This window comes from Staurois parvus, unplaced genomic scaffold (assembly GCF_062004578.1).
Source record: "Staurois parvus isolate SC_StPar_1 unplaced genomic scaffold, SC_StPar_1.0 ptg001065l, whole genome shotgun sequence".
Lineage (NCBI taxonomy): Eukaryota > Metazoa > Chordata > Amphibia > Anura > Ranidae > Staurois > Staurois parvus.
Genome location: NW_028318861.1, coordinates 802,048 through 814,104, shown reverse-complemented (window position 1 = coordinate 814,104; position 12,057 = coordinate 802,048). Strand labels below are relative to the sequence as shown.

The 12,057-nt window shown below is 43.7% G+C and overlaps 1 protein-coding gene across 1 annotated transcript in view; it reads left to right on the top strand.

The window, feature by feature from the left end:
* ARSB (arylsulfatase B) overlaps window positions 1-11,686 on the top strand; it is a 56,583-nt gene extending 44,897 nt beyond the window's left edge. Inside the window, exons 6-8 of the mRNA XM_089658362.1 lie at window positions 5,830-5,900; window positions 6,403-6,531; window positions 9,917-11,686. Coding sequence (XP_089514488.1) covers window positions 5,830-5,900; window positions 6,403-6,531; window positions 9,917-10,173 — 457 coding nt within the window. The 3' untranslated portion in view covers window positions 10,174-11,686. The remainder of the gene's footprint in view (window positions 1-5,829; window positions 5,901-6,402; window positions 6,532-9,916) is intronic.
* The last annotated feature ends 371 nt before the right edge of the window (window positions 11,687-12,057 follow it).

The window sequence follows — 12,057 nt, the reverse complement described above, 5'->3', positions numbered from 1 at the left end:
CACCCTATGGGCAGCAATGGAATCATTTAAATCAGTGCAACTTCGACTTTGCGGTGCAGCACCGATTTGAAAAAAGTTTCCTGCACTTTTTTTTATGCGATCTCGGGTAATGACCTGCATAGACATCTGTGCATGAAGTCAAGCGATTTCAAAGTCGTATTCAGTGTGAATCGGGGCTTAAAGCCTCATTTACACTGGCATATCTGAGTTTGGCAGGATACAGATAGATTCAAGGAACCGGATGAATTTTGACCTGTGCTTGGCCCTCTCTGTTTGGCAGAAGTCAATTGTTAGATCAGCTTCTGTCAAACAGACATGCTGGAAGACTTTCATTGATCATTGGCTGCATGTATGTACAGTCAGGTCCATAAATATTGGGACATCGACACAATTCTAACATTTTTGGCTCTATACACCACCACAATGGATTTGAAATGAAATGAACAAGATGTGCTTTAACTGCAGACTGTCAGCTTTAATTTGAGGGTATTTACATCCAAATCAGGTGAACGGTGTAGGAATTACAACAGTTTGCATATGTGCCTCCCACTTATTAGGGGACCAAAAGTAATGGGACAATTGGCTTCTCAGCTGTTCCATGGCCAGGTGTGTGTTATTCCCTCATTATCTTAATAACAATGAGCAGATAAAGGGTCCAGAGTTCATTTCAAGTGTGCTATTTGCATTTGGAATCTGTTGCTGTCAACTCTCAAGATGAGATCCAAAGAGCTGTCACTATCAGTGAAGCAAGCCATCATTAGGCTGAAAAAACAAAACAAACCCATCAGAGAGATAGCAAAAACATTAGGCGTGGCCAAAACAACTGTTTGGAACATTCTTAAAAAGAAGGAACGCACCGGTGAGCTCAGCAACACCAAAAGACCCGGAAGACCACGGAAAACAACTGTGGTGGATGACCGAAGAATTCTTTCCCAGGTAAAGAAAACACCCTTCACAACAGTTGGCCAGATCAAGAACACTCTCCAGGAGGTAGGTGTATGTGTGTCAAAGTCAACAATCAAGAGAAGACTTCACCAGAGTGAAAACAGAAGGTTCACCACAAGAAGTAAACCATTGGTGAGCCTCAAAAACAGGAAGGCCAGATTAGAGTTTGCCAAACGACATCTAAAAAAGCCTTCAAAGTTCTGGAACAACATCCTATGAACAGATGAGACCGAGATCAACTTGTACCAGAGTGATGGGAAGAGAGAGTATGGAGAAGGAAAGGAACTGCTCATGATCCTAAGCATACCACCTCATCAGTGAAGCATGGTGGTGGTAGTGTCATGGCGTGGGCATGTATGGCTGCCAATGGAACTGGTTCTCTTGTATTTATTGATGATGTGACTGCTGACAAAAGCAGCAGGGTGAATTCTGAAGTGTTTCGGGCAATATTATCTGCTCATATTCAGCCAAATGCTTCAGAACTCATTGGACGCTTCACAGTGCAGATGGACAATGACCCAAAGCATACTGCAAAAGCAACCAAAGAGTTGTTTAAGGGAAAGAAGTGGAATGTTATGCAATGGCCAAGTCAATCACCTGACCTGAATCCGATTGAGCATGCATTTCACTTGCTGAAGACAAAACTGAAGGGAAAATGCCTCAAGAACAAGCAGGAACTGAAGACAGTTGCAGTAGAGGCCTGGCAGAGCATCATCAGGGATGAAACCCAGCGTCTGGTGATGTCTATGCGTTCCAGACTTCAGGCTGTAATTGACTGCAAAGGATTTGCAACCAAGTATTAAAAAGTGAAAGTTTGATTTATGATTATTATTCTGTCCCATTACTTTTGGTCCCTTAATAAGTGGGAGGCACATATGCAAACTGTTGTAATTCCTACACCGTTCACCTGATTTGGATGTAAATACCCTCAAATTAAAGCTGACAGTCTGCAGTTAAAGCACATCTTGTTCGTTTCATTTCAAATCCATTGTGGTGGTGTATAGAGCCAAAAATGTTAGAATTGTGTCAATGTCCCAATATTTATGGACCTGACTGTATGTGCAGTATATGTGTGTGTGCATATATGTATGTATGTGTATATATAAATATATATATAAATAATTTTTTTTTGGGGACCTTCTTCAGTTTTATTCCATAATGTGTACTAATATGCACTAATATATGCATTATGGCAAACTTACCTTTCAAACGAAGCCCTCCAACATTGCGCTGTCACTTCTGCCAGGTGCTTCTATCTTCACCTGGTTTTCCTGCCGAGTTTGCGACATCTGAATGCCTGGGCCACCATGATGTCACTTCTGTAAATGAGTCATGATCGTGGGATGGTGCATACAGGGGCGGACTGATCATTTGGAAACTTGGGCACGGCCCGAGGGCCCGGGGTCAGTAGGGGGCCCCATGAGATGCCCCTGGTACCTTTTTCGTAGGCTTTTTTAAATTTGGGCAAGGACACAGGGGCCCCTTGATCCCCTATTGCCTGGGGGCCCCATGAGTTGTCAGTCGGTCCCTGGCTGCGTGGCATTCCAAGTTGCACTCTGTGTGCCCTAAGTCACGGTCGCCTGATCGCCACCCTCAACATGCGACAACCGCACAACCGCGATTAACAATAATACGTCACGCCCGCGGCGTCAGACCCCAGACCTTCTCACCAAACTCGTGACCAAAGGACCGGCCGATCTAAAACCGCGATGTGACGCGCGTAACAATGCCACACTCAGCTGCGCCCTGCACAACGATTGTCCAGCTAATGGAACACAATCGACGCACCGGCAGCCTGAATGCGCTTGTTACTGGGTCGGGTTAATCACGCAACTAACCCTTCACTGCCACCACCCCTTTTTGTACAGAGAAAGGGGAAACTCTCTTTATCCAATATACACTGTAATGGTTGAAAGTCTCCTGTCCAATACGGTCACCGCAGGCAGATTGGGCAGAGGATTAAACAAACACGGTAGCGTCTCTTCAAAAGGCAGGAATTCGTGAATTGCAATTAAACGCTTTAGAAACAGTTTAACACTTTAAGAAATAAAGATTTATTACTAAAAGAGTCAAACAGGTGCAATAAAATATTTACAGAAAAAGATGTAACTAAGATATATATTTACTGTATATATAAAAAATAGGAAACAGCCCAGCACTGCAAAGAGATAACAGGAAGAAGTTAAAAGGTTAAGTTACTTGCCATGTTAAGCCTTAAGGTAAGCAGATCCAAGATGCAGAGCGGAAAGGGTCTTTGATCTCCTGCTGTTACGATGTTAAAATTAGGAGATGTCTTTAGCTTAGCTTTTTAGGCTTGCCAGCCTTTCTTTTAAAGTCCCCCTGCAGGGGGGGGGGGGGGGGGGTGGTGGCTCTGAACACTGGCCAATACGCTGTTTTGGGAGGGGTCAGTCGGGCGAACCCTGAATTAGAACCAACATTTATCATAATCCATGACATAAAACATAGGGGAAAAACCTGACTTGAGGAATGTTCATTTCATTCTGCCACCTTTAACTGTTAGGTTTTATGAGGTTCCAACTTTTTTCAAGTCCTGGGAAAAAACTATCTTATCTTGATTAGGAGGTGTGATATTTTACACAGGCCTTGGGACAGAGTGTCTGCTGTCTCTATGGAGGGGCTTTGTAGCGCTGGGCCCCCTGCAGCTCCAGCCTGCTGGCAACTTTTAACACTTACACATTTGTCCCTGTGCCTCTCAGGAAGGGAGGGGGTAGGGAATAAAGGATTGAGGAATACTTCTAATAAAAAAGGGGAACTCCGCGTCCAACTGTGATGAGCAAGTTTGCTACACCCTAAATGCAGAATGTTGCTGCACATATGCTGGTGATGTCATCAGTTATTGCCAATGTGAATATCTCCTAAACAGTGCACATTAACCTCCCTGGCGGTATTCCCGAGTGTAGCTCGGGGTAAAGTTTCAGTACCACAAGCGGTAACCCCTGAGCTACACTTGGGAATACCTTGCAGCGCTGCTCCGGGATCCCTCGATCACTTACCTTGTCTTGCGCTCCCGCGATGTCCCTCCTGCAGTGTCCCCGGCAATGTAATCCGGCGGATGCCGGCATCTGTCATCTGGGTTCCGTCCCCTGCGAGCATCGGGACATACAGCGGATGTAACAGCGGGAAATTTGAAAATGACAAAAAGTGACATTCACTAAAATCACATAGTAAAACATTACTGTATCAAACCATTTCACATACATTTTGTCCCTAATGCTTTGTCCTGTGCCCTGCCTGCATTTTGACTGTTCTTTCTGCCTGGAAACTGAGAAATGTCCATGGCGTCCAAAAAGCGTCCCTTTAGGTCAAAAGCGGTTTTAGACCAGCTAGAGAACAGCGATAGTAAATCAGAACCACTTCCAGAATTGAGTGATAATGATTTGTGGGGAAATTCGGCATCAGACACTGAAAACGATTTTGCGACTTTGCTCAGTGATATGCAAACTTGGCGCTATATTTCAAAATTCAGTGTTTTTGGTTTGATTATATTATTGAATTAAATTTATTATTATTATATTATTATTTTTTATGATTATTTATTAAATTATAATTTATGATTTCGTGTTTCACGTTTTATCCTACCCGGGATGTTTACTAGACTCTTGTTCGGAAAGATTTCAGTGAGTTATTCCTAAAAATTACAGGCCTACAATAACAAAAATACATATTTCCATGCAAAAAAATGTACCGTTTGAGCACAGAAATATGGACATAATCAGACCGCTAGGGAGGTTAAGGAGATATTCATTGTATCTACAGGTAAGGCTTATTGTAAGTTTACCTGTAGGTACACGTTTAAAGTGGTAGTTTACTACCACTTTAACACAGTTTTCAACTGTGCTACAGTCCTGGGGGCGACAGAATGCTGTAATATTTGCCTTTACTTTGATACAAGGCTGAACAAGGCAAAGCTACACCTATGTGTTATTCACAAACCCTCCGTTCTGACATCAGCAAGTTTGGGCCTGAAATGTCATGTTACAAAGTCTAAATGTATTTCCCTGTTCTTTTTGGGGTAGGATCTATTAAGGTAGAGCTTGACTTTCATTCCTAATGGAGATTTTCATTTTCATTGGAAATCCTCTAACTGATTTTGGCATTTCAGAGCATTAATAATTTCATGTGTACCAACTATGCATGATATCATGTAGATGTAGGTTATTTGCCTTGTGTGACAGTGTTTCTCAACCTTTTTTTCAGTCAAGGCACCCTTTAAAATTATGGATAATCTCAAGGCACTCTTTAAAATTCTGCACAATCTTAAGCCACCCCATTCTAAAATGTAAAAAACTATTCTACACACATCCGGTACACCCAATGTTAGAGGCGATTTACTCTTCCAAAGCAAATACACCTTGCACACTGGTACCGACTAGTATTCCAGTGTGTCTCTCTGTTTCTCTCCCTTACTCTGTTAATGTGACTCCAGTGCTGATGGAGAGCGGCAGGGGTGGGGCAAACAAGGATGATGTGCATGCACCCCACGTCCTCTTTATCAACTGATAATTGGTTGTTAGGATGCAGGCAGCTAGAAGGTCATAAAAGTGCACAATGAAAACCTGTGACTTTGTGTACTAAAAGGCAGGATTGATCCACCGGCTGGCTGGTATACAATATTGGGGCATTTTGCCAAGGCGTCCCTGAAGAAGCCCGAAGGCACCCCTGAAGAAGCCTGAAGGCACACCAGGGTGCCTGGGCACCCTGGTTGAGAAAAGCTGTTGTATGGTATAAAATGATTTTGATATGTGTTTCTTTAACTATCTTCTTGCCAAGAGAATCCCCCAGTTGTAGTAGAGTAGATATATAGAATATACTGCTAGCATATATTAATAAAGTAATGTTTTTCCGTTCTGTATTTGTCATTAGTGAAGGAAGGCCATCCCCAAGAAAAGAGCTGCTGCATAATATAGACCCTTTGTTTGTGGACTCTTTTCCATGTAAGTAACACACTCTTTACAAACAGAATTGTGTAATCATTTCTGCAATGCTGTGTCAGTGTCTTTTCTGGACATCCTCTGTGACAATAAGCTGCACTGATAAGCATTAGTCAAGTGCCCCTGCTTGTGATACAATCTGCAGTCTCCTGATCATACTCCTTGCACTAGGAGCAGTTAATGGGGATTGATTGGCACCACTTTGGCTCCTGCATGTTGACGGGTGAGAACAGCAATACATTTTGAGTGTGTAAACCATTGGTCCCAGAGCAGCCCATTATGGGCACAATGTGCTAGATGCCAGTATTGACGTTAAATAAATAATAATAGTCCTGGCGCTCAACTGTGGTTATGGGACATCATGTATCTAATTTATATTTGTCAGTGTATATACACAACTGAAATTTGAACTGTGATTGGATGGGGATTGTGTGATCATTTAGTCTTGTGATGGTAAATATAAGGATAACATGCTGAAAGCTCTTTCATACTTATTCCTTCTTAGGTTCTGCAAATAATGAACCCATAACACCCTTGTCCAACACCATCCCTGAATATGAACATTCAATGTTCAATGTATCAATTCATGCTGCTATTCGTCATGGGAAATGGAAGCTACTGACTGGATATCCAGGTACTATTTATCTGCTATACCGAGAAATGTTTACACAAAACATTCAAATATGAGGACTGTAAGTTCATGCACCTACATTCTTTGCTTTCAATATTTGTGTATTGTTTTGCAGTGGTATGGCTTGTAGTTTGAGTCCCAATGTAAGAAGTGAATCAGGACCTTGTCCTTTGCCACTACCTCCCTATAGCTTCTAATCACCTCAATATACAGAATCCCCCTTCAATACCCAAACTCCCTGTATGCAACATCCATAACCCTCCCTCCTGAATTTAATATCTATACCGCTCCCTCCTGCATTTAATATATGTACTCTTCACTCCTGCTTTTAACATTCATACCCCTCTTTCCTACATTTAATATTCATACTTATCACTCCTGCATTTAATATCCATGCCCCTCACTCCTGTGTTTACTGTAATATCCATACTCCTCCCTCCTGCATTTACTGTAATATCCATACCCCTCGCTCCTGCATTTAATATCCATACCCCTCCCTCTTGCATTCAATATCCATATTGAATATTTAGATGCAGGAGGGAGTGGAAGGGATGTTGGCTGAAGGAGTGAGGGGTATGGATGTTAACCACTTGCCTACCGGGCACTTATACCCCCTTCCTTACCAGGCCAATTTTCAGCTTTCAGCGCTGCCGCACTTTGACAATTGCGCGGTCATGCAACATTGTACCCATATGAAATTTTGATCATTTTTCCCTCACAAATAGAGCTTTCTTTTGGTGGTATTTACTCCCCGCTGGGCGCTTTACTTTTTGCGCTATAAATAAAAAAGTGCAAAAAATTTGAAAAAAAAAAAAGTTTCTTTGTTTCTATTATAAAATTTTTCAAACAGGCATTTTTTCTCCTTCACTGATGTGCGTTGATGAGGCAGCACTGATGGGCACTGATAGGCGGCACTGATGGGCACTGATAGGCAGCACTAAAGGGCACTGATAGGCAGTACTAATGAGGTGTCACGGATAGGCGGCACTGATAGACAGCACTAATGAGGTGTCACGGATAGGCGGCACTAATATGCAGCACTGATAGGCGGCACTGATAGGTGACACTGATGATGGGTACTGATAGACGGCACTGACTGGCATCACTGCTGGGCACTGACTGGCGGCGGCACTGACTGGCACAACCCCTGGGCACTGACTGGTGGCACTGACTGGCAGCACTGCTGGGCTGCACTGGTGGGTGGCACTGGTGGGCAGCACTGGTGGGTGGGCACAGGTGGGTGGCACTGGTGGGCACAGGTGGGTGGGCACAGGTGGGTGGCACTGCTGGGCACATGTAGGTGGCACTTCTGGGCACAGATAGGTGGCACTGCAGAGTGGCACAGGTGGGTGCACTGCTGGGCACAGGTGGGTGCACTGCTGGGCACGGGTGGGCGGAGCTAGTGGGCGCACTGCTGGGCGGAACTTGCGGGTGGCACTGCTGGGCACCGATCATCAGGGCACTGATCATCAGTGCCCTGATGATCGGTGCCGATCCCCGCTCTGACAACTGCCGGTTCTCGGCAGTACTTTCCTCACGATCTGACAGTGTGAGGAAAGTGCAGCCGAGAACCGGCACTTGCATTTCCCTCTGATCAGCGTGTCATTGGACACCGCTGATCAGGTGGTAAAAGGCCGCTGTGATTGGCCTTTTACCACATCACGTGATCAGCTGTGTCCATAGGACACAGCGATCACGGAGATCGCCGGGTGCGCGCCCCCTGGGGCGCGCAGGAGAGCGCGTTCTGGGAGGACGTCATATGACGTCCACCCAGAACTGGCCGGCCGCGGCGAAGCCGTCATTCGGCTATGCGCGGTCGGCAAGAGGTTAAATGCAGGAGTGAGGGATATGGATGTTAAATGCAGGAGCGAGGTATATGGATGTTAAATGCAGGAATGAGGGATATGGTTATTGAATGCAGGATGGAGTGTAATGGATATTAAATGTAGGCCTCACTCTTGCATTTAATATCCATACTTCTCCCTTCTGCATTTAACATCCATACCCTCACGCCTGCATTCAACATTCATACCCTTCACCCCTGCATTTAACATCCATACCCCTCACTCCTGCATTTACTATCCCTACCCCTCACTCCTGCATTTACTATCCCTACCCCTCACTCCTGCATTTGCTATCCATACCCTTCACTCATGCAGCCAACATCCCTGCCACTCTCTCCTGCATCTAAATCCCAAACTATCCCACTGACCCTTTTCTACATCGCCCACTATCCATCCACCTGTGAGCACCCTTAGGGGAATAGATGCAAATGCTTTTGTGTCAAACTCTCAAACCCTTGAGACATAATTCAAGGTGGTACAATTTGACCTAAATGACAAATAGTACTATCTTATTTTCTGTATTTAAGCTATATATATTTTATCAGAGCTCGGCAACTTGTCAATCAGGATCTACCTGTCGACCCTTTAGTGCGCCTCGTCTTTTTTCCCTCAAGTGGCAGAGCAGAGATGAGCTCAGGTATCTTCTCGCCTGAGCTCTCAAGCAGGGAAGCAGTCAAATTGAGTCCTAGGTAGTGGAGGCATTGCCCGCTCCGAAGCATGTGCAGCTGCGGGTCAGGGAATGCCTCTGTCACCTAGGATCCACTGCCAGCTTTGACAGCGCTATCTCAGGTTCTGGCACTTATACCCCGGAGTGCAGTGTGCTGATCTCTGTAGTCTGCCTTCCTGATGCTCTCAGGACTGTGCCTTCCTGTCCCTCAATACCATGTCTTCCTGACTTCCCCCCAATATCGTGCCCTGCTGACCTCTTGTCATTTGCTCTGTTGACACCTTGTTCTCTGCCCTGCTAACTGCTGTCCTGCTTACCTCTGTCATCTGTCATACAGATTCCTGTACACTGCTCTACATGCTACTGATCTCTGTACACTGCAATACATCTGATTGATCTCTGTACACTGCCCTACCTAATACTAACCTCTGTACACTACCCTACCCACTTCTGACCTCTGGGGGCTTGCAAGTTAACATCTTAAAAAAGAAAAAAAAAAGGGTGTCGCACCTCAGTGATCTTTGTTTTCTTCCATGTTGTCATGGTAGATCTCCACCTCTCAAAGGTTGCCTACCCCTGTATATAGTCTTTTTGTCGTAGATGGAGGTGGCATTTACAAGTTAGAATCCCCTACACTTGGTCTCCTCTTTGTATTTCATACATTTTATGTGGCATGTTAGGGGGAATTTCCATCTTTGCACATAACTCTGTCAAGTTCAAGAAGTATGGACTCTCCTTTTTCTAATAGCTTGGAACAAAGAGTTGCATGTATCAGTCAATGTGTTCATCAAGTCTTCTGATTTAGTAAATGTTTTTGCCATCCACAGTTGTGTGATTTCAATGCTATGTTTTATTTTTCTCCCTTTTCTCTGAAAAGGTTGTGACCATTGGTTTCCCCCACCAAATGCCACCGACATTCCTTCTCTGGGTTCTTGGAAAAAATCTCTCTGGCTGTTTGATATCATCAGTGATCCCAAAGAGACACAGGATTTATCAGACAAATACCCTGGTGTGGTGAAGAAACTTCTTTCCCGTCTGGAATATTACTACAATAATTCAGTTCCTATCTACTACCCAGATGATGACCCGAGGTGTGACCCTGGAGCATCTGGTGTCTGGGGGCCCTGGGAGTAATGGCTCTTACAAGGAAAAATGAACTCCATTATGATTTTAAGCAAAGTCTTTGGAATAGGACTGCTGGTGGTGTCTCCTTAAATATTGATTACACTTTTCACAGATAGGAGCCCTGTGAGAGCCAGATGCATTGGACTACTATTACAACGGAAAATCCTTTTCTGCCTTAATTGTCTCTCTTATTTTATTTCACAGCTGGAAGAAGATCCTTCATGAGACTTTGCTGGTTTTCAAGTTTTACTATAAAAACAGTTTATAGCAATATATCTGCCTACAACTAGGCAACTAGGCAAACCACCTCAATGGTTCAAGCTATCCATTTTTCTGCATATCTAGCATTTTTTTAATCATCTTTGGGATACGTTTGAGGTTTCTATACCAGATGTCTGTAGGGCAGCCTTTCTCAACCTTTTTACCCTTGAAGAACCCTTGAAATAATTTTCAGGCCTTGGGGAACACCTGCAAAGACCAATTCATCAGGGTTCAGTGAGAAGATTCCTATTCGACTTTGTAGTCAGTATACCAGTTAAAGACAGTTAAAAATATAATTGGTGTTGCAACGTTACCAGGTGGCATTGGTCCTGTAACTATGAAGGCACCATCAAATATAAGGTCAATCAGCCACAGCTCAAGGGACCCATAGCAACCTCCAAAGGAACCCCAGGTTTCCAAAGAACCCTGGATGAGAATGGCTGCTCTAGAGCATCAGCTGACTGGATGAAGGTGGCACCGCATCGTCTAGCAAAGTGTACATGTGTAACTGGAGGAAATTAAAGTGTCAATTATGCACTTAAAGAGACCATTTCACTTTAATATTACTGATAGCTGTTGACAGGTATGAAGTGCAGGCGCCCAGAGGGGGTTGCACATTACAACCAACAGTTTTCAGAATCCTCTTTTTCACCCAAATGCCAGACAGTTCTAATCATACAACAATTCTACATTTCCACATAATGCTGAACTGCCCACCCTTCTTCCACACATTCCTACTGACCGGACAAAAATGTTCCTGACCACAAATGCCTGGCATTTGTGCTATTAAACCTCTGTAGTTCGGTGCACCTCTGCATGCCTATCAGAAGCTTTTAGTTTTCTTAAAGTGACACTCTCTTTAACAACCAGTTCATATATAGCTATAATTTTGCTAAAACCCATCAGAAAGAAAAGCTAACAATTGTTTCCTAGGGGCTATACCTCCATTTTTCTTTTCCATCCGATATTGGCATTCTACTTAAAGACTTGAATTTCAGCAGTTCTTCAAGGATGACCACTTTCAGCTGTGCTTGTTGGAAATACAGTAGGTGTTGGAAATATAATGATAAATATTGTATAATGTGAATGAATATCTCCTTGGAAGTGAAGTAATATTTGTATTTTCTACCTCACAGAGAATGTATTTTTATTTGTCTTTAATTTTTAAATGAGTATATGGAAAATGGTCAGTGCAGATGTGTTTGTCCATGTCCATTTGGAGTTCGTATTGAAAAATTGCAATAAAGAGTCCAAGGCTAAATGTCTGCAACACAGTGCATAAAATGAACTTTAAAAAGTCCAGGATATTGTGCTTTAGTAACCCTTAACACCTTAAAGAGGAAGTAAAGTGGGTGAACTCTGCATATTTACACATTATGGCAAACTTACCTTATGAGTGTGCCCTTCTCCAGTGATGACTGCTCCCGCGCTGCTGCCATCTCTGTTACTGGTACTTATGGGTTCCCCATCAATATCTTTGGCCATTGGATGACCATAATGTAACTCCTGCATATGCACGCAGGGGTTACATCATTTCTGGTACCCAGAATGGAAGGAGACAGAGTGAACACTGTTTTTGGGTTGACTCTTGCTTTTAACAAACTCTTCTTAGCACTGGTTGCATGCAAATTC